The following is a 27500-nucleotide window of genomic DNA, read 5'->3' as shown; positions in this document are numbered from 1 at the left end:
TCTCTCTCATCCCACTCTCACTCTCTTTCTCCATCTCTCTCCCTCTCCTTTAAACACTTCACTTCCTCACTGGCCTGTACTCTAGGGTCCTCTCTGCTAGACTGCCCAAATCCTCTCTGACATCTCATCCCTCTCTCTTGCCTCTCCCCACCTCTCTCCATCTCCTTCTCTCCAACTCTCCTAATATCTCCATCTCCCTCTGGTCTGCATTTTAAGGACCTGCTGTTCTTTTCACACCACTAGGTCACATTTCTAAAATAGTACTCATCTCTTCCTTCCGCTCTCTCCCTCTTGGCCTATCTCGCACTCTCTCTCTCTCTCTCTCTCTCTCTCTCTCTCTCTCTCTCTCTCTCTCTCGCACTCTCTCTCTCTCTCTCTCTCTCTCCCTCTCTCTCTCTCTCTCCATCACTCTTTCACTCCTCTCTGCTCTCTCCCTCCCACTACCCATCTCTCATCTGGTAGTACGTGTCAACCTTTTGGGTCGTGGTAGGCCAGGCGAGAGCTGATCTTTAAAGGCTCGCACATATTGCACCGAATGTGTATCTGGTGTACATCGTTCAGCACACTGTCTTTTAAGGACCACCCCCTGACGTCTACTGCTGACATTTTCACCTGATTCTACATGTAAAATCGGTGCGCACTCGGATTGCAAATTACGGCCGGCACTCTGTTCAGAGGTTCTAAGTGCTCTCTGCCAGCAAACGCTATTGGTGTGTCTTAGCCCTCAGGTGTTTAGGTTCATCGTCCTAGATGTGACCCTATAGAGTGATTTTCTAAGGCCAGAATAGGCGTAGGCCAGTGTGTCACAGAGAGTTGTAAGCACGTCTCAATGTGTTGTGTGTGTGTGAGCTTTTTATACCAGTTGGACGTGTGCATTTTGGGTTTCAGGTACAAGTTTGGTAAAAGGTGGTTTTGTGCGGGTGTTTTTTGTCTGTCAGGTACAGAGTTTTTTTCCAAGTTGTGTGTGTTATGTGTCTTCAGGCACAGAGGACGTCCGTTTGAATAATGAGTGTAACAGTGATCCAGTCTGTCCTCCTAAATGTCGCTGTGAGTCCAACGTGGTGGACTGCTCCAACCTACGCCTCAATAAGATACCAGAACACATCCCTTCCTCTACCACTGAACTGTAAGAACACACACACAGACATACACACACACCCACACACACACACACACACACACAGACACACACACACACACACACACACACAGACACACACACACCCCACACACACACACACACACACACACACACACACACACACACACACACACACACACACACACACACACACACACACACACACACACACACACACACACACACACACACACACACACACACCTGCCTCCCTGACACTTAACTGCAAGACATCTGGACCACATTAATCACACATTTATGTCAATGGTTTATCTCTGCAAATGTTTGAAACCTCTTCAGGATTCGTCGCTGTGTTTCTGTTTCTTTCTAACCATGTTCTGTTTTCTCCTCTCTCTCTTCCCAGTCGTCTGAACAACAATGATATCAGCACACTGGAGGCTGTAGGAGTCTTCAAGACCCTCTCTCAGCTCAAAAAGATGTCAGTTGTAGTTTATGATGTGCTATGGTAACTTATTTACTTAATCAAAGAAGTTCACTGAACTTATTTTTAATCGCTTTAATTGATTTATTCCCAGTAACCTTAGCAACAATAAGATCACAGAGATCGAAGATGGGGTGTTCGAGGGGGCGGGGTCAGTCAATGAGCTCCACCTCACCGCCAATCAGCTGGACTCTGTCCGCAGTGGAATGTTCAAGGGACTGGAGGGACTACGCATGCTGTGAGTCACACACACACACACACACACACACACACACACACACACACACACACACACACACACACTCCCAGTGACACGATGCAAACATGAGCACATGCACACACACATCAAATCAAATACAACACAACACAAGACCTTACCAGGAAATACTTACTTACAAGCCCTTAACCAACAATGCTGTTTTAAGAAAATAGAGTTACGAAAATACTTACTAAATAAACTAAAGTAAAAACATTTATTAAAGAAAGTAACACAATAAAATAACAATAACGAGGCTATATACAGGGTGTACCGGTACCGAGTCAATGTTAGTCGAGGTAATTTGTACATGTAGGCATGGGGAAAGTGACTGTATGGGGAAAGTGACTGTATGGGGAAAGTGACTGTATGGGGAAAGTGACTGTATGGGAAAGTGACTGTATGGGAAAGTGACTGTATGGGGAAAGTGACTGTATGGGGAAAGTGACTGTATGGGAAAGTGACTGTATGGGGAAAGTGACTGTATGGGAAAGTGACTGTATGGGGAAAGTGACTGTATGGGGAAAGTGACTGTATGAGAAAGTGACTGTATGGGAAAGTGACTGTATGGGAAAGTGACTGTATGGGAAAGTGACTGTATGGGGAAAGTGACTGTATGAGAAAGTGACTGTATGGGGAAAGTGACTGTATGGGGAAAGTGACTGTATGGGGAAAGTGACTGTATGGGGAAAGTGACTGTATGGGGAAAGTGACTGTATGGGGAAAGTGACTGTATGGGGAAAGTGACTGTATGGGAAAGTGACTGTATGAGAAAGTGACTGTATGGGGAAAGTGACTGTATGAGAAAGTGACTGTATGGGAAAGTGACTGTATGGGGAAAGTGACTGTATGGGGAAAGTGACTGTATGGGAAAGTGACTGTATGGGGAAAGTGACTGTATGGGGAAAGTGACTGTATGGGGAAAGTGACTGTATGGGAAAGTGACTGTATGGGAAAGTGACTGTATGGGGAAAGTGACTGTATGGGGAAAGTGACTGTATGGGAAAGTGACTGTATGGGGAAAGTGACTGTATGGAGAAAGTGACTGTATGGGGAAAGTGACTTTATGGGGAAAGTGACTGTCTGGGAAAGTGACTGTATGGGGAAAGTGATTGTATGGGGAAAGTGACTGTATGGGGAAAGTGACTGTATGGGGAAAGTGACTGTATGGGGAAAGTGACTGTATGGGGAAAGTGATTGTATGGGGAAAGTGACTGTATGGGAAAGTGACTGTATGGGGAAAGTGACTGTATGGGAAAGTGACTGTATGGGAAAGTGACTGTATGAGAAAGTGACTGTATGGGGAAAGTGACTGTATGGGGAAAGTGACTGTATGGGGAAAGTGACTGTATGGGAAAGTGACTGTATGGGGAAAGTGACTGTATGGGAAAGTGACTGTATGGGAAAGTCTTTATCCTAATGTTTGATATTTATTTATATCACCGTATTTCAATACACTTCATATCTATTCACATCACAATGGTATATGACAATTAAGTGGTTCTCTCTATTCCAGAATGTTGAGGAACAACAAGATCAGCTGTATCCATAACAACAGCTTCACTGGCTTGTACAACGTTCGCCTGCTGTCTCTCTATGACAACCAACTAACTACCATCACCCCTGGAGCCTTCGACACCCTGCAAACACTGTCTACACTGTAAGACACACATGCACACATACACATACACACACGGCGCATTAAAGCATAATTGGTGTAATTATTAAGTCTGGTACTGACTCTCTCCCTCGATCTCTCCATCAGTAACCTCCTTGCTAACTCCTTCAACTGTGACTGTCGTCTGGCCTGGCTTGGTGATTGGCTGAGAAGCAGGAAGATCGTCACGGGCAACCCTCGATGCCAGCGCCCCGCCTTCCTCAAGGAGATCCCACTACAGGACGTGGCAGTGCCTGACTTCCGCTGTGAAGAGGGTGAGTTAAGGTCAACACACACACACACACACACACTCACACACACACACACACACACACACACACACACACACACACACTCTCACACACACACACACACACACACACACTCACACACACACACACACTCACACACACACACACACACACACACACACACACACACACACACACACACACGCACACACACGCACACACACACACACACTCCAGCACACAAGTTTTTTGTTGTTTTGTTGCCATGTACTGTCCCTTTAAGATAAAGGTAATTACCTGTTGATGTTCCCCAATGTGTGGGAGGTAAATGAACTAGCCGGGACTGGACTGATAATACGTTCCGCACCAACATCTCACTCCTCTTTCTTTCAAAGTCAAAAAGTGGTTGAATGGGATTCCAGGTAATCGACTGTCCTTGTAAAAATATTTTGTTCTTTTGTTTACCAACTGATTTCACACTCAGCAGCACCTAGGCTTCTGATCAATGCACCTGACAAACACACACACACTCAGCAGTACCTAGGCTTCTGATCGATGCACCTGACAAACACACACAAACACACACACACTCAGCAGTACCTAGGCCTCTGATCGATGCACCTGACAAACACACACAAATACACACACACTCAGCAGTACCTAGGCCTCTGATCGATGCTGGCTGAGTGGTGGTATTGAGCTGTTGGCTGTATTGACCAGTGAATCTTCTTGCTGCTGAGAATGAATGCTCTGTCTTTGTCTCAGCAGCTTTCCTCTGTTCTCAATTCAATTCAAGGGGCTTTATTAGCATGGGAAACATGTGTTAACATTGCCAAAGCAAGTGAGGTAGATAATATACAAAAGTGAAATAAACAATTAAAATTAACAGTAAACATTTAACATACAGAAGTTCCAAAACAATAAAGACATTACAAATGTCATTTTATGTATATATACAGTGTTGCAACGATGTACAAATGGTTAAAGTACAATAGTGAAAATAAATAAGCATAAATATGGGTTATATTTACAATGGTGTTTGTTCTTCACTGGTTGACTTTTCTTGAGGCAACATGTCACAAATCTTGCTGCTGTAATGGCACACTGTGGTATTTCACCCAGTAGATATGGGAGTTTATCAAAATCGAGTTTGTTTTTTCGAATTCTGTGTAATCTGAGGGAAATACGTGTCTTTAATATGGTCATACATTTGGCAGGAGGTTAGGAAGTGCAGCTCAGTTTCCACCTCAATATGTGGGCAGTGTGCACATAGCCTGTCTTCTCTTGAGAGCAGGTCTGCCTACGACGGCCTTTCTCAATGGCAAGGCTTTGCTCACTGAGTCTGTACATAGTCATAGCTTTCCTTACGTTTGGGTCAGTCACAGTGGTCAGGTATTCTGCCACTGTGGACTCTCTGTTTAGGGCCAAATAGCATTCTAGTTTGCTCTGTTTTTTTGTTAATTCTTTCCAATGTGTCAAGTAATTATCTTTTTCTTTTCTCATGATTTGGTTGAGTTTAATTGTGCTGCTGTCCTGGGGCTCTGTGGGGTGTGTTTGTGTTTGTGAACAGAGCCCCAGGACCAGCTTGCTTAGGGGACTCTTCTCTCTATCTATCATCTCTTTTCCTCTACTCTCTCTATGTATCATATCTATTCCTCTATTCTATCTATCATCTCTATTCCTCTATTCTATCTATCATCTCTATTCCTCTATTCTATCTATCATCTCTATTCCTCTATTCTATCTATCATCTCTATTCCTCTATTCTATCTATCATCTCTATTCCTCTATTCTATCTATCATCTCTATTCCTCTAGTCTATCATCTCTATTCCTCTAGTCTATGTATCATCTATTTTCCTCTATTCTCTCTATCTATCATATCTATTCCTCTATTCTATCTATCATCTCTATTCCTCTATTCTATCTATCATCTCTATTCCTCTAGTCTATCTATCATCTCTATTCCTCTAGTCTATCTATCATCTCTATTCCTCTAGTATATCTATCATCTCTATTCCTCTAGTCTATCTATCATCTCTATTCCTCTGGTCTATCTATCATCTCTATTCCTCTAGTCTATGTATCATCTCTATTCCTCTAGTCTATCTATCATCTCTATTCCTCTAGTCTATGTATCATCTCTATTCCTCTAGTCTATCTATCATCTCTATTCATCTAGTCTATCTATCATCTCTATTCCTCTAGTCTATCTATCATCTCTATTCCTCTGGTCTATCTATCATCTCTATTCCTCTAGTCTATCTATCATCTCTATTTCTAGTCTATCTATCTCTATTCTCTAGTCTATCATATCTATTCCTCTAGTCTATCTATCATCTCTATTCCTCTAGTCTATGTATAATCTCTATTCCTCTAGTCTATCTATCATCTCTATTCCTCTCTCTATCTATCATCTCTATTCCTCTAGTCTATCTATCATCTCTATTCCTCTAGTCTATCTATCATCTCTATTCCTCTGTCTATCTATCATCTCTATTCCTCTAGTCTATCTATCATCTCTATTCCTCTCTCTATCTATCATCTCTATTCCTCTAGTCTATCTATCATCTCTATTCCTCTAGTCTATCTATCATCTCTATTCCTCTAGTCTATCTATAATCTCTATTCCTCTAGTCTATCTATCATCTCTATTCCTCTAGTCTATCTATCATCTCTATTCCTCTAGTCTATCTATCATCTCTATTCTCTATTCTATCTCTAGTCTATCTATCATCTCTATTTCTAGTCTATCTATCATCTCTATTCCTCTAGTCTATGTATCATCTCTATTCCTCTAGTCTATCTATCATCTCTATTCCTCTAGTCTATCTATCATATCTATTCCTCTAGTCTATCTATCATCTCTATTCCTCTAGTCTATCTCTATTCCTATAGTCTATCTATCATCTCTATTCCTCTAGTCTATCTATCATCTCTATTCCTCTAGTCTATCTATCATCTCTATTCCTCTAGTCTATCTATCATCTCTATTCCTCTAGTCTATGTCTATCTATCATCTCTATTCCTCTAGTCTATTCTATCATCTCTATTCCTCTAGTCTATCTATCATCATCTCTATTCCTCTAGTCTATCTATCATCTCTATTCCTCTAGTCTATCTATCATCTCTATTCCTCTAGTCTATCTATCATCTCTATTCCTCTAGTCTATCTATCATCTCTATTCCTCTAGTCTATATCATCTCTATTCATCTAGTCTATCTATCATCTCTATTATCTAGTCTATCTATCATCTCTATTCCTCTAGTCTATCTATCATCTATTTTCCTCTAGTCTATCTATCTATCATATCTATTCCTCTAGTCTATCTATCATCTCTATTCCTCTAGTCTATCTATCATCTCTATTCCTCTGGTCTATCTATCATCTCTATTCCTATTCCTCTAGTCTATGTATCATCTCTATTCCTCTAGTCTATCTATCATCTCTATTCCTCTAGTCTATCTATCATCTCTATTCCTCTAGTCTATGTATCATCTCTATTCCTCTAGTCTATCTATCATATCTATTCCTCTAGTCTATCTATCATCTCTATTCCTCTAGTCTATCTATATCATTCCTCTATTCTATCCATCATCTCTATTCTATCTATCTATCATCTCTATTCTCTAGTCTATGTCTCATCTATCTATCATATCTATTCCTCTATCTATCTATCATCTCTATTCTTCTAGTCTATCTATCATCTCTATTCCTCTAGTCTATCTATCATCTCTATTCCTCTAGTCTATGTATCATCTCTATTCCTCTAGTCTATCTATCATCTCTATTCCTCTAGTCTATCTATCATATCTATTCCTCTATTCTATCTATCATCTCTATTCCTCTAGTCTATCTATCATCTCTATTCCTCTAGTCTATCTATCATCTCTATTCCTCTATTCTATCTATCATCTCTATTTCTATTCCATCTATCATCTATCTATCATCATATCTATTCTTCTAGTCTATCTATCTATCATCTCTATTCATCTAGTCTATGTATCATCTCTATTCCTCTATTCTATCTATCATCTCTATTCCTCTAGTCTATTATCATCTCTATCATATCTATTCCTCTATTTCTATCTATCTATCATCTCTATTCCTCTAGTCTATCTATCATCTCTATTCCTCTAGTCTATCTATCATCTCTATTCCTCTAGTCTATCTATCATCTATTCCTCTAGTCTATCTATCATCTCTATTCCTCTAGTCTATCTCATCTCTATTCTAGTCTATCTATCATCTCTATTCCTCTAGTCTATCTATCATCTCTATTCCTCTAGTCTATCATATCATCTCTATTATCCTCTATTCCTCTAGTCTATCTATCATCTCTATTCCTCTAGTCTATCTATCATCTCTATTCCTCTAGTCTATCTATCATCTCTATTCCTCTAGTCTATCTATCATCTCTATTCCTCTAGTCTATCTATCATCTCTATTCCTCTAGTCTATCTATCATCTCTATTCCTCTAGTCTATCTATCATCTCTATTCCTCTAGTCTATCTATCATCTCTATTCCTCTAGTCTATCTATCATCTCTATTCCTCTAGTCTATCTATCATCTCTATTCCTCTATTCTATCTATCATCTCTATTATTCCTCTCAGTCTATCTATCATCATCTATTCCTCTAGTCTATCTATCATCTCTATTCCTCTAGTCTATCTATCATCTCTATTCCTCTAGTCTATCTATCATCTCTATTCCTCTAGTCTATCTATCATCTCTATTCTAGTCTATCTATCATCTCTATTCCTCTAGTCTATCTATCATCTCTATTCCTCTAGTCTATCTATCATCTCTATTCCTCTAGTCTATCTATCATCTCTATTCCTCTAGTCTATCTATCATCTCTATTCCTCTAGTCTATCTATCATCTCTATTCCTCTAGTCTATCTATCATCTCTATTTCTAGTCTATCTATCATCTCTATTCCTCTCTATCTATCATCTCTATTTCTAGTCTATCTATCATCTCTATTATCTAGTCTATCTATCATCTCTATTCCTCTAGTCTATCTATCATCTCTATTCCTCTAGTCTATCTATCATCTCTATTCCTCTAGTCTATCTATCATCTCTATTCCTCTAGTCTATCTATCATCTCTATTCCTCTAGTCTATCTATCATCTCTATTCCTCTAGTCTATCTATCATCTCTATTCCTCTAGTCTATCTATATCTATCATCTCTATTCATCTCTATTAGTATCATCTATCTATATCATCTCTATTCCTCTAGTATATCTATCATCTCTATTCCTCTAGTCTATCTATCATCTCTATTCCTCTAGTCTATCTATCATCTCTATTCCTCTAGTCTATCATCTCTATTCCTCTAGTCTATCTATCATATCTATTCCTCTGGTCTATCTATCATCTCTATTCCTCTAGTCTATCTATCATCTCTATTCCTCTAGTCTATCTATCATATCTATTCCTCTAGTCTATCTATCATCTCTATTCCTCTAGTCTATCTATCATCTCTATTCCTCTATTCTATCTATCATCTCTATTCCTCTAGTCTATCTATCATCTCTATTCCTCTAGTCTATCTATCATCTCTATTCCTCTAGTATATCTATCATCTCTATTCCTCTAGTCTATCTATCATCTCTATTCCTCTGGTCTATCTATCATCTCTATTCCTCTAGTCTATGTATCATCTCTATTCCTCTAGTCTATCTATCATCTCTATTCATCTAGTCTATCTATCATCTCTATTCCTCTAGTCTATCTATCATCTCTATTCCTCTAGTCTATGTATCATCTCTATTCCTCTAGTCTATGTATCATCTCTATTCCTCTAGTCTATCTATCATCTCTATTCCTCTAGTCTATCTATCATCTCTATTCCTCTAGTCTATCTATCATCTCTATTCCTCTAGTCTATCTATCATCTCTATTCCTCTAGTCTATGTATCATCTCTATTCCTCTAGTCTATCTATCATCTCTATTCCTCTAGTCTATCTATCATCTCTATTCCTCTGGTCTATCTATCATCTCTATTCCTCTAGTCTATGTATCATCTCTATTCCTCTAGTCTATCTATCATCTCTATTCATCTAGTCTATCTATCATCTCTATTCCTCTAGTCTATGTATCATCTATTTTCCTCTATTCTCTCTATTTATCATATCTATTCCTCTATTCTATCTATCATCTCTATTCCTCTAGTCTATCTATCATCTCTATTCCTCTGGTCTATCTATCATCTCTATTCCTCTAGTCTATGTATCATCTCTATTCCTCTAGTCTATGTATCATCTCTATTCCTCTAGTCTATCTATCATCTCTATTCCTCTAGTCTATGTATCATCTCTATTCCTCTAGTCTATCTATCATATCTATTCCTCTAGTCTATCTATCATCTCTATTCATCTAGTCTATGTATCATCTCTATTCCTCTATTCTATCTATCATCTCTATTCCTCTATTCCATCTATCATATCTATTCCTCTATTCTATCCATCATATCTATTCTTCTATTCTATCTATCATCTCTATTCCTCTAGTCTATGTATCATCTCTATTCCTCTCTCTATGTATCATCTATTTTCCTCTATTCTCTCTATCTACCATATCTATTCCTCTATTCTATCTATCATCTCTATTCCACTAGTCTATGTATCATCTCTATTCCTCTAGTCTATCATCTCTATTCCTCTATTCTATCTATCATATCTATTCCTCTATTCTATCTATCATATATATTCATCTATTCTATCTATCATCTCTATTCCTCTAGTCTATCATATCTATTCCTCTAGTCTATCTATCATCTCTATTCCTCTAGTCTATCTATCATCTCTATTCCTCTAGTCTATCTATCATCTCTATTCCTCTAGTCTATCATATCTATTCCTCTAGTCTATCTATCATCTCTATTCCTCTAGTCTATCTATCATCTCTATTCCTCTCTCTATGTATCATCTATTTTCCTCTATTTCTATCTATCTATATCTATTCCTCTATTCTATCTATCATATATATTCATCTATTCTATCTATCATCTCTATTCCTCTAGTCTATCATCTCTATTCCTCTAGTCTATGTATAATCTCTATTCCTCTAGTCTATGTATCATCTCTATTCCTCTATTCTATCTATCATCTCTATTCCTCTAGTCTAGGTATCATCTCTATTCCTCTCTCTATGTATCATCTATTTTCCTCTATTCTCTCTATCTATCATATCTATTCCTCTATTCTATCTATCATCTCTATTCCTCTAGTCTATGTATCATCTCTATTCCTCTATTCTATCTATCATCTCTATTCCTCTAGTCTATCTATCATCTCTATTCCTCTATTCTATCTATCATCTCTATTCCTCTAGTCTATCTATCATCTCTATTCCTCTAGTCTATCTATCATCTCTATTCCTCTAGTCTATCTATCATCTCTATTCCTCTAGTCTATCTATCATCTCTATTCCTCTAGTCTATCATATCTATTCCTCTAGTCTATCTATCATCTCTATTCCTCTAGTCTATCTATCATCTCTATTCCTCTCTCTATGTATCATCTATTTTCCTCTATTCTCTCAATCTATCATATCTATTCCTCTATTCTATCTATCATCTCTATTCCTCTAGTCTATCTATCATCTCTATTCCTCTAGTCTAGGTATCATCTCTATTCCTCTCTCTATGTATCATCTATTTTCCTCTATTCTCTCTATCTATCATATCTATTCCTCTATTCTATCTATCATCTCTATTCCTCTAGTCTATGTATCATCTCTATTCCTCTAGTCTATCTATCATCTCTATTCCTCTAGTCTATGTATCATCTCTATTCCTCTAGTCTATGTATAATCTCTATTCCTCTAGTCTATGTATCATCTCTATTCCTCTAGTCTATGTATCATCTCTATTCCTCTAGTCTATGTATAATCTCTATTCCTCTAGTCTATGTATCATCTCTATTCCTCTAGTCTATCTATCATCTCTATTCCTCTAGTCTATGTATCATCTCTATTCCTCTAGTCTATGTATCATCTCTATTCCTCTAGTCTATGTATAATCTCTATTCCTCTAGTCTCTCTATCATCTCTATTCCTCTAGTCTATCATATCTATTCCTCTAGTCTATCTATCATCTCTATTCCTCTAGTCTATCTATCATCTCTATTCCTCTAGTCTATGTATCATCTCTATTCCTCTAGTCTATCTATCATCTCTATTCCTCTAGTCTATCTATCATCTCTATTCCTCTAGTCTATCTATCATCTATATTCCTCTAGTCTATGTATAATCTCCTTTCCTCTAGTCTCTCTATCTGTCATCTCTTTTCCTCTCTCTTCGATATCACATTAGTCTGACTAGTGGATGCTCTCCTCTCCACATGTTCTCCTTCTCATCTCTCACTCCTCAGTCTGTAATTATCTTGTGTTCTCTTTCTCTCCTTTAAATGCAGCTTTCCCTTCTTTCACTTCGTCTGGGTCCATCTCTCAACCCCCCTTCGCTCCTGCCCCTCTTTATTCAATTCAAGGGGCTTTATTAGCATGGTAAACATATGTTAACATATGTAAGCAAGTGAGGTAGATAATATACAAAAGTGAAATAAACAATACAAATGAATAGTAAACATTTAACATACAGAAGTTTCAAAATAATAAAGAAATTACAAATGTCATATTATGTATATATACTGTGTTGAAACAATGTACAAATGGTTAATGTACACAAGGGAAAATAAATAAGCATAAATATGGGTTGTATTTACAATGGTGTTTGTTCTTCACTGGTTGCCCTTTTCTTGTCTCTTTTGGTGAAAGGTATCTGTCTCTCACTCTGTCTCTCACTCTGTCTCTCACTCTGTCTCTCACTCCCTCTCCCCCTCTTTACCTCCCCCTCCCCCGCATATCTCTCTTCCACACGCCGCTGTCCCTCTCTTTATCTTTGGTATATGGTGTATGGTATATGGTATATGGTATATGTCTCTCCTTATCTCTTTCTCTATCTCCCTCCTTCTCTCTGCCCCTTTCCCACTCATATCTCTCTAGCTGTGTTCCTCACCCAATCTGTTTTGTTCTTAGACTTTGCTAAATTGTTAGCGATAATTGTGTCTCTCTGTGTTTAAGTGTGTGACTCAAAGCCATTTGAATAATCAAAATCCCCTCCCTCACTGCCGCCTTCTCCCCCCTCTCTCTCTCTCTCTCTCTCTCTCTCTCTCTCTCCCTCCCTCCCTCCCGCCCTCCCCAGGTGTGGAGGAGACAAGCTGTGTGCCCAGGCCTCAGTGTCCCAGTGAGTGTACTTGTCTGGAGACCGTGGTACGCTGCAGTAACAAACACCTCCGTACATTGCCCAAAGGCATCCCCAGAAACGTCACCGAGCTGTGAGTTCCTCCGCAGAACATCAAACATTTCAATTATAAAATGTTTGTGATGAAATCAGGTTTAACTTTATGGACATGAGCAGATTGTACCATTGTAGTCAAGACAGAAAGATAGAGACAGGCAGAAAGAGAGAGATAGACAGAAAGATAGAGATAGACAGAAAGAGAGAGATGGACAGAAAGAGAGAGACAGGCAGAAAGAGAGAGATAGACAGAAAGATAGAGATAGGCAGAAAGAGAGAGATAGACAGAAAGAGAGAGACAGACAGAAAGAGAGAGATAGACAGAAAGAGAGAGATAGACAGAAAGAGAGAGATAGACAGAAAGAGAGAGATGGACAGAAAGAGAGAGATGGACAGAAAGAGAGAGATGGACAGAAAGAGAGAGAGATGGACAGAAAGAGAGAGATGGACAGAAAGAGAGAGATGGACAGAAAGAGAGAGATGGACAGAAAGAGAGAGATGGACAGAAAGAGAGAGATGGACAGAAAGAGAGAGATAGACAGAAAGAGAGAGATAGACAGAAAGAGAGAGAGATGGACAGAAAGAGAGAGATAGACAGAAAGAGAGAGATAGACAGAAAGAGAGAGATAGACAGAAAGAGAGAGATAGACAGAAAGAGAGAGATAGACAGAAAGAGAGAGATAGACAGAAAGAGAGAGATAGACAGAAAGAGAGAGATAGACAGAAAGAGAGAGATGGACAGAAAGAGAGAGATAGACAGAAAGAGAGAGAGATAGACAGAAAGAGAGAGATATAGACAGAAAGAGAGAGATAGACAGAAAGAGAGAGATAGACAGAAAGAGAGAGATAGACAGAAAGAGAGAGATGGACAGAAAGAGAGAGATAGGCAGAAAGAGAGAGATGGACAGAAAGAGAGAGATAGACAGAAAGAGAGAGATGGACAGAAAGAGAGAGAGATGGACAGAAAGAGAGAGATGGACAGAAAGAGAGAGACAGGCAGAAAGAGAGAGATAGACAGAAAGAGAGAGATAGACAGAAAGAGAGAGATAGACAGAAAGAGAGAGAGATGGACAGAAAGAGAGAGAGATGGACAGAAAAGAGAGAGATAGACAGAAAGAGAGAGATAGACAGAAAGAGAGAGATAGACAGAAAGAGAGAGATATAGACAGAAAGAGAGAGATAGACAGAAAGAGAGAGATAGACAGAAAGAGAGAGATAGACAGAAAGAGAGAGATGGACAGAAAGAGAGAGATAGACAGAAAGAGAGAGATGGACAGAAAGAGAGAGATAGACAGAAAGAGAGAGATAGACAGAAAGAGAGAGATAGACAGAAAGAGAGAGATAGACAGAAAGAGAGAGATAGACAGAAAGAGAGAGATAGACAGAAAGAGAGAGATAGACAGAAAGAGAGAGATGGACAGAAAGAGAGAGATAGGCAGAAAGAGAGAGATGGACAGAAAGAGAGAGATAGACAGAAAGAGAGAGATAGACAGAAAGAGAGAGACAGACAGAAAGAGAGAGATAGACAGAAAGAGAGAGATAGACAGAAAGAGAGAGATAGACAGAAAGAGAGAGATAGACAGAAAGAGAGAGATGGACAGAAAGAGAGAGATAGACAGAAAGAGAGAGATAGACAGAAAGAGAGAGATAGACAGAAAGAGAGAGACAGGCAGAAAGAGAGAGACAGGCAGAAAGAGAGAGATAGGCAGAAAGAGAGAGATAGGCAGAAAGAGAGAGACAGGAGAGAAAGAGAGAGACAGGCAGAAAGAGAGAGATAGGCAGAAAGAGAGAGATAGGCAGAAAGAGAGAGATAGGCAGAAAGAGAGAGACAGGCAGAAAGAGAGAGATAGGCAGAAAGAGAGAGATAGGCAGAAAGAGAGAGACAGGCAGAAAGAGAGAGATAGGCAGAAAGAGAGAGATAGGCAGAAAGAGAGAGACAGGCAGAAAGAGAGAGACAGGCAGAAAGAGAGAGACAGGCAGAAAGAGAGAGATAGGCAGAAAGAGAGAGATTGGCAGAAAGAGAGAGATAGACAGAAAGAGAGAGACAGGCAGAAAGAGAGAGACAGGCAGAAAGAGAGAGATAGGCAGAAAGAGAGAGATAGGCAGAAAGAGAGAGACAGGCAGAAAGAGAGAGATAGGCAGAAAGAGAGAGATAGGCAGAAAGAGAGAGACAGGCAGAAAGAGAGAGACAGGCAGAAAGAGAGAGATAGGCAGAAAGAGAGAGATAGGCAGAAAGAGAGAGACAGGCAGAAAGAGAGAGATAGGCAGAAAGAGAGAGATAGGCAGAAAGAGAGAGATAGACAGAAAGAGAGAGATAGGCAGAAAGAGAGAGATAGGCAGAAAGAGAGAGATAGACAGAAAGAGAGAGACAGGCAGAAAGAGAGAGACAGGCAGAAAGAGAGAGATAGGCAGAAAGAGAGAGATAGACAGAAAGAGAGAGATAGACAGAAAGAGAGAGATAGACAGAAAAGAGAGAGAGGCAGAAAGAGAGAGATAGGCAGAAAGAGAGAGATGGACAGAAAGAGAGAGATGGACAGAAAGAGAGAGATGGACAGAAAGAGAGAGAGATGGACAGAAAAAGAGAGATGGACAGAAAGAGAGAGATGGACAGAAAAAGAGATAGACAGAAAGAGAGAGAGAGACAGAAAGAGAGAGATAGACAGAAAGAGAGAGATGGACAGAAAGAGAGAGAGATGGACAGAAAGAGAGAGAGATGGACAGAAAGAGAGAGATGGACAGAAAGAGAGAGATAGACAGAAAGAGAGAGATAGACAGAAAGAGAGAGATAGACAGAAAGAGAGAGATAGACAGAAAGAGAGAGATGGACAGAAAGAGAGAGATAGGCAGAAAGAGAGAGATGGACAGAAAGAGAGAGATAGACAGAAAGAGAGAGATGGACAGAAAGATAGAGACAGGCAGAAAGAGAGAGATAGACAGAAAGAGAGAGATAGACAGAAAGAGAGAGATGGACAGAAAGAGAGAGATAGGCAGAAAGAGAGAGATGGACAGAAAGAGAGAGATGGACAGAAAGAGAGAGACAGACAGAAAGAGAGAGATGGACAGAAAGAGAGAGATAGACAGAAAGAGAGAGATAGACAGAAAGAGAGAGATAGGCAGAAAGAGAGAGATGGACAGAAAGAGAGAGAGAGACAGAAAGAGAGAGATGGACAGAAAGAGAGAGAGATGGACAGAAAGAGAGAGATAGACAGAAAGAGAGGAACATGTTGTAGTTGTTCTCTCAGACATTCCTGTCCGCTCCCAGCGGCCCCAGGCCTAACACTGATGTCACTCTCTCTATGAGTGGTCCCCAGCAGCAAGAGAAAATTTTAATGAGAAAGTTTTGTTGGGATGGGTCTGAACTTTCCTCCACTTCTCCACGGGGTACACACACACACACACATACACACACACACATTGTCATTGTCGTAGCAGGTGTGACCAGGTGTCCCATGCTTTCATCTGAGAGTGTGCTGCTCCAACACTGTCATTAATGAAACTACTGTAACCCTTACACACACACACACACACACACACACACACACACACACACACACACACACACACACAGTCTTTAACCATCTAACGCTCCACCATTATTACTCCATGCCCCCACCTCTCAACACTCACACACACTGTCATTACCCCATCACCTTCACCTTCGTGGGGGCCTCATAGAACAATAGCAGAAGACCTCAATGTTCCAGTAGAGATTTATGTGGGGGGTGGGAGTGTGTCCATGGTAGTTACACTCTTTTCCCTTTGACAGCAGAGGGAGAGGAAGATAGTTAGAGAAGGGTGTGTGTGGAAGCAGGGGAGGGTGGAGAAGATAGGTAGAGTGGGGTGAGGGTGGAGGAGTGGTGAGGGGGAGATAGGTAGAGAGGGGTGTGGGTGGAGGAGATAGGTATAGAGGGGTGTGGGTGGAGGCAGGGGAGGGTTGAGGAGATAGGTATAGGGATGTGTGGGTAGAAGCAGGGTGGAGGAGATAGGCATAGAGGGGTGTGGGTGGAGGCAGGGGAGGGTGGAAGAGATAGGTATAGAGGGGTGTGGGTGGAGGTAGGGTGGAAGAGATAGGTGTAGAGGGGTGTGGGTGGAGGCAGGGGATGGTGGAGGAGATAGGTTTAGGGATGTGTGGGTGGAGGCAGGGTGGAGGAGATAGGTGTAGAGGGGTGTGGGTGGAGGGCAGGGGAGGGTGGAGGAGATAGGTGTAGAGGGGTGTGAGTGAAGGCAGGGTGGAGGAGATAGGTGTAGAGGGGTGTGGGTGGAGGCAGGGGAGGGGAGGGTAGAGGAGATAGGTAGAGAGGGGTGTGGGTGGAGGCAGGGGACGGTGGAGGAGATAGGTATAGAGGGGTGTGGGTGGAGGCAGGGTGGAGGAGATAGGTAGAGAGGGGTGTGGGTGGAGGCAGGGTGGAGGAGATAGGTAGAGAGGGGTGTGGGTGGAGGCAGAGGAAAGGAGATAGTTAGAGGGGTGTGGAAGGAGAGCAGGGTGGAGGAGATAGGTAGAGAGGGGTGTGGGTAGAGGCAGGGTGGAGGAGATGTAGAGAGGTGTGTGGGTGGAGGCAGGGTGGAGGAGATAGGTAGAGAGGGGTGTGGGTGGAGGCAGGGTGGAGGAGATAGGTAGAGAGGGGTGTGGGTGGAGGCAGGGTGGAGGAGATAGGTAGAGAGGGGTGTGGGTGGAGGCAGGGTGGAGGAGATAGGTAGAGAGGTGTGTGGGTGGAGGCAGGGTGGAGGAGATAGGTAGAGAGGGGTGAGGGTGGAGGCAGGGTGGAAGAGATAGGTAGAGAAGGGTGTGGGTGGAGGCAGGGTGGAGGAGATAGGTAGAGAGGGGTGTGGGTGGAGGAGTGGTGGAGGAGATAGGTAGAGAGGGGTGTGGGTGGAGGCAGGGTGGAGGAGATAGGTAGAGAGGGGTGTGGGTGGAGGCAGGGTGGAGGAGATAGGTAGAGAGGTGTGTGGGTGGAGGCAGGGTGGAGGAGATTGGTAGAGAGGGGTGAGGGTGGAGGCAGGGTGGAGGAGATAGGTAGAGAAGGGTGTGGGTGGAGGCAGGGTGGAGGAGATAGGTAGAGAGGGGTGTGGGTGGAGGCAGGGTGAAGGAGATAGGTAGAGAGGGGTGTGGGTGGAGGAGATAGGTAGAGAGGGGTGTGGGTGGAGGCAGGGTGGAGGAGATAGGTAGAGAGGGGTGTGGGTGGAGGCAGGGTGGAGGAGATAGGTAGAGAGGGGTGTGGATGGAGGCAGGGGAGGGTGGAGGAGATAGGTAGAGAGGGGTGTGGGTGGAGGCAGGGTGGAGGAGATAGGTAGAGAGGGGTGTGGGTGGAGGAGATAGGTAGAGAGGGGTGTGGGTGGAGGCAGGGTGGAGGAGATAGGTAGAGAGGGGTGTGGGTGGAGGCAGGGTGGAAGAGATAGGTGTAGAGGGGTGTGGGTGGAGGCAGGGGATGGTGGAGGAGATAGGTTTAGGGATGTGTGGGTGGAGGCAGGGTGGAGGAGATAGGTGTAGAGGGGTGTGGGTGGAGGGCAGGGGAGGGGAGGGTGGAGGAGATAGGTGTAGAGGGGTGTGAGTGAAGGCAGGGTGGAGGAGATAGGTGTAGAGGGGTGTGGGTGGAGGCAGGGTGGAGGAGATAGGTAGAGAGGGGTGTGGGTGGAGGCAGGGTGGAGGAGATAGGTAGAGAGGGGTCTGGATGGAGGCAGGGGAGGGTGGAGGAGATAGGTAGAGAGGGGTGTGGGTGGAGGCAGGCTGGAGGAGATAGGTAGAGAGGGGTGTGGGTGGAGGCAGGGTAGAGGAGATAGGTAGAGAGGGGTGTGGGTGGAGGAGATAGGTAGAGAGGGGTGTGGGTGGAGGAGATAGGTAGAGAGGGGTGTGGGTGGAGGCAGGGTGGAGGAGATAGGTAGAGAGGGGTGTGGGTGGAGGAGATAGGTAGAGAGGGGTGTGGGTGGAGGAGTGGTGGGACAGTGCTACTATCTGAAAGGGGGTTGTTAGGGTTAGTGGTCTGACCTTTCTCTCTCTGTGGCTTTAGAAAGGCTGAGCTCTGAATGCTGCCATTTCACACAAGTATTAAATGCTGAATGTCTGTCTGTCTCTGCACAGGTATCTAGACGGGAACCAGTTCAGTGTGGTGCCAAAGGAACTGTCTACCTTCAAATACCTCCAGTTAGTGTGAGTGTGTCTTCCTGACCAGCCTTTATATTTACCTGGTGTTATTTGTCAGTGTGTAATTTAACAGTGTGTTCTGTCTCTTCCAGAGACCTGAGTAACAACAAGATCAACTCTCTAACCAACTCTTCATTCTCCAACATGAGTCAGCTCACCACACTGTAAGCACTGATCAGTCCACCTGTCCACTATGAGAGCACTGAACACACAATCACAACTCTCTGCTTTTCCAGGATCTGTTTTAACATGAGGGATTGATGACACGGTATAATCTCTGTTTCTTTCCATTCCAGGATCCTGAGTTACAACTCTCTGCGCTGCATCCCCAGTCTGGCCTTTGGTGGACTACGTTCCCTTCGACTACTGTGAGCACCTTCTCCTTCTCCTTCTCCTATGTGTTTTTGTACGTGTGTCTATGTGTGCATGCCTGTGGGGGGGGCATCTAGATGCCCAGCTAGGGCATCTCAGAAGACACACACCACCCAGCCCAGTCCAGCCCAGTCCAGTCCAGCCCTAACACCTCTTATCCTACAAACATCCATATTCAAGTCTTGTCCTGTACTTTCTACACGGTAGTGAAAGACGGTGGAGGAGGTTTTGGTGATCAGGCTGCAAAAAAACGTTCAACTTGTTTGTAAAATAATGTTCCATTTTGGTTTTTGTGGGTTATTGTCTATGTGTAGTTGCATGTCAGCACTCGGTTTATCATAGCTTCACGTTAGTTTGTTAAGTGTTCTTCGTTTAATTAAAAGAATAATGTATTCTTATCACGCTGCGCCTTGGTCTCCTCATGACGACGTGACAATAGCTAGCCATCGGTTACACCAGCCTAATCTCTGGAGTTGATAGGCTTGAAGTCATAAACAGCTCAATGCTTGAAGCTCAGCGACGAGCCGCTGGCAAACGCACGAATGTGCTGTTTGAATGAATGCTTACGAGCCTCCTGGTGCCTACCACCGCTCAGTCAGACTGCTCTATCAAATCATAGACTTAATTATAACATAACAACACACAGAAATACGAGCTTTGGGTCATTAATATGGTCGAATCCGGAAACTATCACCTCGAAAACAAGACGTTTATTCTTTCAGTGAAATACGGAACCGTTCCGTTCTGCATATACACTGACTGTGTGCAATGAACGCAAGAGAAGTGACACAATTTCACCTGGTTAATATTGCCTGCTAACCTGCATTTCTTTTAGCAAAATATGCAGGTTTAAAAATATATACTTCTGCGTATTGATTTTAAGAAAGGCATTGATGTTTATGGTTAGGTACAGTCGTGCAACGATTGTGCTTTTTTTCGCAAATCCGCTTTTGTTAAATCATCCCCCGTTTGGCGAAGTTGGCTGTCTTTGTTAGGAAGAAATAGTCTTCACAGAGTTTGCAACGAGCCAGGTTAGCAGGCAATATTAACTAAACATGCAGGTTTAAAAATATATACTTGAGAATTGATTTTAAGAAAGGCATTGATGTTTATGGTTAGGTACACATTGGAGCAACGACAGTCCTTTTTCGCGAATAAGCACCGCATCGATTTAGTGCAACGCAGGACATGCTAGATAAACTAGTAATATCATCAACCATGTGTAGTTATAACTAGTGATTATGATTGATTGATTGTTTTTTATAAGATAAGTTTAATGCTAGCTAGCAACTTACCTTGGCTTCTTACTGCATTCGCGTAACAGGCAGGCTCCTTGTGGAGTGCAATGAGAGGCAGGTGGTTAGAGTGTTGGACTAGTTAACTGTAAGGTTGCAAGAGTGAATCCCCCAAGCTGACAAGGTAAAAATCTGTCATTCTGCCCCTGAACAAGGCAGTTAACCCACCGTTCCTAGTCTGTCAGTGTAAATAAGAATGTGTACTTAACTGACTTGCCTAGTTAAATAAAGGATAAATAAAGGTGTAAAAAAAAAAAAAAATTGGCCAAATCAGCATACAAAAATACCGATTTCCGATTGTTATGAAAACTTTAAATCGGCCCTAATTAATCGGCCATTACGATTAATCGGTCGACCTCTAATTACTAATACATGATGTTTCACTAATGGTAGTAAACTTTGGATCAGCGCGTCTGCAAACATTTTGCCTAAGTGACTGTACATGGAATGGACTGAGGGATGATGCAAGTCTGCTCTGCTGCCAACGATACAGTCACTCCTTTACTCCAACTGTAATTGAAACAGCAACGTTATGGGAGAGAGAGACAAAGGAGAGACCTAGCCAAAATATGTCTGGCCCGATGGATAGAGGGAGAGAAGTGAGGGAGGGAGAGAGAGATGTGGGGTGAGAGAGAGAAATGGAGATAGGGGAAACAGTGAAGCCTAGGCCAAGTTGTCACTGTTCCTCTCTATCAATTTGGGGAAACTAAAAAGCCATCTGCTGTGTACAACGGCTCAATGAGAGAGAGAGAGAGAGAGAGAGAGAGAGAGAGAGAGAGAGAGTGTCAGCCAGAGACAGATGGAGAGGTTCGTATTATGGGCTGTATGCAATGGAGTGTGTGAGCTTGAATCGTATTTACAACACGAGACTTAGCCCTGTTAGCCCTTTTAGCTAAAGCTAACGCAAGTCTTCAAGCCTCAAGTCAAGGTTACTTATCAGGGAGCCAACACAAGTCTTCAAGCCTCAAGTCAAGGTTACTTATCAGGGAGCTAACACAAGTCTTCAAGCCTCAAGTCAAGGTTACTTATCAGGGAGCTAATGCAAGTCTTCAAGCCTCAAGTCAAGGTTACTTATCAGGGAGCTAATGCAAGTCTTCAAGCCTCAAGTCAAGGTTACTTATCAGGGAGCTAATGCAAGTCTTCAAGCCTCAAGTCAAGGTCAGGGAGCTAGTCTTCAAGCCTCAAGTCAGGGGAGCTAATGCAAGTCTTCAAGCCTCAAGTCAAGGTTACTTATCAGGAGAGCTAATGCAAGTCTTCAAGCCTCAAGTCAAGGTTACTTATCAGGGAGCTAACACAAGTCTTCAAGCCTCAAGTCAAGGTTACTTATCAGGGAGCTTCAAGCCTCAAGTCAAGGTCTTCAACACAAGTCCTCAAGCCTCAAGTCAAGGTTACTTATCAGGGAGCTAATGCAAGTCTTCAAGCCTCAAGTCAAGGTTACTTATCAGGAGCTAATGCAAGTCTTCAAGCCTCAAGTCAAGGTTACTTATCAGGGAGCTAATGCAAGTCTTCAAGCCTCAAGTCAAGGTTACTTATCAGGAGCCAACACAAGTCTTCAAGCCTCAAGTCAAGGTTACTTATCAGGGAGCCAACACAAGTCTTCAAGCCTCAAGTCAAGGTTACTTATCAGGGAGCTAACACAAGTCTTCAAGCCTCAAGTCAAGGTTACTTATCAGGGAGCTAATGCAAGTCTTCAAGCCTCAAGTCAAGGTTACTTATCAGGGAGCTAATGCAAGTCTTCAAGCCTCAAGTCAAGGTTACTTATCAGGGAGCTAATGCAAGTCTTCAAGCCTCAAGTCAAGGTTACTTATCAGGGAGCAAGTCTTCAAGCCTCAAGTCAAGGTTACTTATCAGGGAGCTAATGCAAGTCTTCAAGCCTCAAGTCAAGGTTACTTATCAGGGAGCCAACACAAGTCTTCAAGCCTCAAGTCAAGGTTACTTATCAGGGAGCCAACACAAGTCTTCAAGCCTCAAGTCAAGGTTACTTATCAGGGAGCCAACACAAGTCTTCAAGCCTCAAGTCAAGGTTACTTATCAGGGAGCCAACACAAGTCTTCAAGCCTCAAGTCAAGGTTACTTATCAGGGAGCTAATCAAGTCTTCAAGCCTCAAGTCTTATCAGGGAGCAAGTCAAATCAGGGAGCAAGTCTTCAAGCCTCAAGTCAAGGTTACTTATCAGGGAGCTAATGCAAGTCTTCAAGCCTCAAGTCAAGGTTACTTATCAGGGAGCTAACACAAGTCTTCAAGCCTCAAGTCAAGGTTACTTATCAGGGAGCTAACACAAGTCTTCAAGCCTCAAGTCAAGGTTACTTATCAGGGAGCTAACACAAGTCTTCAAGCCTCAAGTCAAGGTTACTTATCAGGGAGCTAACACAAGTCTTCAAGCCTCAAGTCAAGGTTACTTATCATGCAAATGCAGTTCAGCAGCAGACTTGTCAGACTTCCAAGTGTTTTACCAGGCAGTCTTTCACTGCTTACAACAAAGAACTACACAAAGCTGCTTTTTACTGCAAAATAAGAGTCAGCCTCCATGATCATTAGGAAACACAAAGCCTTGGTCCTGTTTTTACCAGCAGAATCAGGGTGCAGCTGAATGATCATTAGTTCATACTGTATTTCAGCTCCCAGCCGCTGGCTTTGATCTTAATGAAGCTATATGACCGTGACTCCTGGTACATTTCACTCACGCGCCATATAAGTCTGCTTCATTTGTAACTTATACTCTATGTCAGTATGCAGACACCCCCTCACACACACATGAACACACACACTCCTCCTCTCTGTCTAGGACCACCCTATTGTCTCAGTTGAACAGGAGTCAGAAATGAAACAGAAAACTTTGATGTCTTTACTGCTGGTCTGATCAATCAAATCTCTCCTATAAAATGTCAATTGGTACCTGGCTCTTTCTTTTCTGAAACGGAGGAGGGATAGAGAGGCTGAGACAGAAAGTGTCTCAGGCCAGACGTTTAATAGTTTTAACTGTAAGACTCTAAAAGGGGTTCAGAGTTCAAAGTTGGCAGGTTTTAGTGTCCCCTTCACAGAAAGCACACTGAGGTGCCAAAAGTTTCATTATAACACACACACACACACACACACCCCTTCAGCTTTACAGACTAGTAAAGACATTTAGGAATCATTAGTGCACACAGCTTCAAACAGGCTAAGGGTCTGGGTCTGGCATGGATGTGGTTTGGGGTGTGTGTGTGTGTGTGTGTGTGTGTGTGTGTGTGTGTGTGTGTGTGTGTGTGTGTGTGTGTGTGTGTGTGTGTGTGTGTGTGTGTGTGTGTGTGTGTGTGTGTGTGTGTGTGTGTGTGTGTGTGTGTGTGTGTGTGTGTGTGCGCGCGTGTGTGTGTGTGTGTGTTTGTGTGCGCGAATGTGTGTGTGTGCGTATATGTGTGTGTGTCTGTGCCTGTGTATGATGTTTATTGTGGTTTTGGATAAGGATTAATAAGCTGCTAATTGGCCTGCTGGGTATTAGGTGTGTGTGTGTGTGTGTGTGTGTGTGTGTGTGTGTGTGTGTGTGTGTGTGTGTGTGTGTGTGTGTGTGTGTGTGTGTGTGTGTGTGTGTGTGTGTGGCGTGTGTGTGTTGGGTATTAGGTGTGTGTGTGTGTGTGTGTGCGTGTGTTGGGTGTTGGGTGTTAGGTGTGTGTGTGTGTGTGTGTGTGTGTGTGTGTGTGTGTGTGTGTGTGTGTGTGTGTGTGTGTGTGTGTGTGTGTGTGTGCGTGTGTGCGTGTGCGTGTGTTGGGTATTAGGTATTAGGTGTAAAGGGAGTGTGTCAAGACAGCACCAGGGTGTGGCCAAGAAGTGTGGGGTGAGAAGGAGAAATTGAGAGAAAAAGAAAGAGAGATTTCAGAACTGAGGTAAAGGAAGAGACATGAAAAAGGGAGGCCAGGAGAGCAGTGTGCCGGTGTGTTAGTAAAGATCATGTTTCTGTATCAGAGACTCCCTGGCTCCCCTCATCTCTCTCTATCTCTCTGAGACAGTGCTACTGGCCAACTGCCCACTGCAAATCTTTCTCCCTCACCCCTAACCCCCTGCCTTGGTAAGGGGTATTCAGTCAGCCGGGGCTATAGCATATGAGGGTTAGAGTGGATACATTAAAGGAGTGTACAGAGCTAAATAGGGGTTAGTACAGGACATGTTCTATCTTCATTTGACCATGTTTCTCACAACAGGAAAATAATCCTATAGAAACAGGAAATGTGAATTATTATGTGGATTATAATTAATGGACACTTTTGTAGGGGTTGATACATTTTTGGGATACATCAAGTCTGCCACTTTAAAGTGGAAATGACAAACATTAGAAGTCTTTTAAAAACTAGACTACCTAACAATTTGTATTTTATGCCGCGCAGGAAAATGTGCTTCAACAAGAGTGATCAAATTAAGATAGCACATCTGTACTGAACATGAAGGTATAGTAATAGTTTGGGCAGTAGCCAAGGGTATTAGAAGTAGGTATCTGGGCTTCAGCCAAAGAGACTGAGACTGTTGCTAATGTCCTGACAAAATAGTACAGCCATATTATTTTACTGCCATTAAAGCCCTGTGTTTACTGCCATTAAGCCTTGTGTGTGTGTGTGTGTGTGTGTGTGTGTGTGTGTGTGTGTGTGTGTGTGTGTGTGTGTGTGTGTGTGTGTGTGTGTGTGTGTGTGTGTCTGTGTGTGTGTGTGTGTGTGTGTGTGTGTGTGTGTGTGTGTGCTTTGTTTTTACACTGCTGCTACTCGCTGTTTATTATCTATGCATAGTCACTTTACAAATTACCTCGACTAAATTACCTCGCACATACCCCTGTATATAGCCTCGTTATTGTTATGCCATTTTCTTGAGTCACTTTTTGATTTGATTCGATTTTTTTACTTTAGTTTATTTTGTAAATATTTTCTTAATTAACTCTATTTCTAGAACTGCATTGTTGGTTAAGGGCTTGTAAGTTTGCATTTCACTGTAAGCTGTAAATCGCTCTCTGTTGTATTCGGCATATGTGACAAATAAAATTTGATTTGATATCTATCGGTTAGCGCAGTGGCTTGTCACCCAATCATTGAAGGACGAGGAAGGAAGCAGCCCTGGCACTGGGACTCTGACAGACCCCTTCTCCCCCTCACCCCACCCCCACTCCAGGCAGCAAATCAAAATCAAATCAAAGTTTATTGGGCGAGTACATAGATTTGTAGATGTTATCGCAGTTGCAGCGAAATGCTATTACTGCACTGTTTCTAACAGTAATACCTAACAATAAAAATAGATAGAAATACACACATAATCCAGAAAAAAATAAAAAATAGAAGTTATATAAGATGAGCCATGACTAGAATACATTATATATCCTGAGTGTACAAAACATTATGAACACCTGCTCTTTCCATGACATAGACTGACCAGATGAATCCAGGTGAAACCTATGATCCCTTATTTATGTAACTTGTTAATTCCACTTCAACTCAATATTAGGAAGCTATTCTTAATGTTTTGTGCACTCAGTGTACATATCAAGTGGGTAAAACAGTATGTAAACATTATTAAAGTGACCAGTGTTCAACTCTATGTACATAGGGCAGCAGTCTCTCAGGTGCAGGGTGAGTACCGGGTGGTAGCCGGCTACAACAGTCACTAAGAACTGTTCAGAAGTCCTAACTCCCCCTTCGCTCACTCACAGACCCCCCTCATCGACCCTCATTGCCCCCCTTTAGCTGTCAGAACCCTACCACCCTGTCTGGTAATCTCAGCCTAGGCACTCTGCTCAGTACTCAGTTCAGTAACCCAACACCAGCCACTCTGGATTCCACTGCAGCCCTATGTCTGTCTCTGCCAGCCAGCCCTGAGCCCCACATAGCAGACATAGAGCCAACCTTTCCCCTGCCCAGACCTGCTGCAGAGAAACAGACAGTAAAGCTGCAGTCATTAGAGAGAGAAGTGTAGCTAACTGATTCACACGGGAGCTCTCTCCATGCACTCCTCTTTCCCTGTAGACCTCAGGGTCTCTGCAACTGTAATTCTAACATAACGACCCTGCATTGTCTGACTACAGAAACTTATGAACAAATCTCGACACAGTCGACTTTATCAAAATGTGATCTGACATTTAGGCTGTTTGAACAGAACGGTGTGAGCAGATCTAATTGATCATTGTTGAATCCTAATCACCTCCCACTCTGTCTGTCGTCTCTAAGGTCTCTCCATGGCAACGAGATCTCAGAGCTTCCTGACGGCATCTTCAGTGACGTGGCCTCTCTGTCTCACCTGTGAGTACACACACGCACCGGAGCATGCCCAATACACTCAAACAGACACACATGCATACACCTTTCACACACACGAAGAAGTACACACACAAATATTCCTCTGGGCTGGTAGTGTGTGTGTCAGGGGGATGGTGGCTAACAGTAGTCCGTCACTAGAGCTGTTTGGTGGGCTTTACATCCGCTGAACTTCCCTGGTCAGCCACAGAGCTGCGGTGATGCTACACACCCCTCCACTGTGACGTTACCGAAACAAACACACACCGTGTAGGTTTCATAACATTCTTCGCAGTCTGTGGGCTTTGTAGGGAGGTGTGTGTGTGTGTGTGTGTGTGTGTGTGTGTGTGTGTGTGTGTGTGTGTGTGTGTGTGTGTGTGTGTGTGTGTGTGTGTG

General features: G+C 42.6%; 1 protein-coding gene and 1 long non-coding RNA gene across 6 annotated transcripts in view; both read left to right on the top strand.

Annotated features, from left to right (window-relative positions):
- Nucleotides 1-27500, top strand: part of LOC112256733 (slit homolog 1 protein-like) — a 188611-nt gene that overhangs the window by 146280 nt on the left and 14831 nt on the right. For all 4 annotated transcript variants that reach the window (XM_042325519.1, XM_042325506.1, XM_042325512.1 and 1 more), the window contains exons 16-25: nt 982-1126; nt 1506-1580; nt 1678-1821; nt 3356-3499; nt 3605-3771; nt 12962-13094; nt 19134-19202; nt 19289-19360; nt 19493-19564; nt 27039-27110. In XM_042325519.1, the coding sequence (XP_042181453.1) occupies nt 982-1126; nt 1506-1580; nt 1678-1821; nt 3356-3499; nt 3605-3771; nt 12962-13094; nt 19134-19202; nt 19289-19360; nt 19493-19564; nt 27039-27110 (1093 nt within the window). The remainder of the gene's footprint in view (nt 1-981; nt 1127-1505; nt 1581-1677; nt 1822-3355; nt 3500-3604; nt 3772-12961; nt 13095-19133; nt 19203-19288; nt 19361-19492; nt 19565-27038; nt 27111-27500) is intronic.
- On the top strand, nt 22108-24055 carry LOC121846900. Of its 2 annotated transcripts, XR_006083895.1 has the most exons (4): nt 22108-22181; nt 22479-22662; nt 22749-22932; nt 23027-24055. It is a non-coding gene; the product is annotated as an uncharacterized LOC121846900 (long non-coding RNA). The 2 variants fall into 2 exon arrangements; XR_006083893.1 differs by lacking the exon at nt 22108-22181 and having other exon boundaries at nt 22410-22662.

The sequence above is a fragment of the Oncorhynchus tshawytscha genome, linkage group LG01 (assembly GCF_018296145.1).
Source record: "Oncorhynchus tshawytscha isolate Ot180627B linkage group LG01, Otsh_v2.0, whole genome shotgun sequence".
In the NCBI taxonomy this organism is placed as follows: Eukaryota; Metazoa; Chordata; class Actinopteri; order Salmoniformes; family Salmonidae; genus Oncorhynchus; species Oncorhynchus tshawytscha.
The sequence above is the reverse complement of the archived record's forward strand: the minus strand, read 5'-3'. Positions and strand labels throughout refer to the sequence as shown.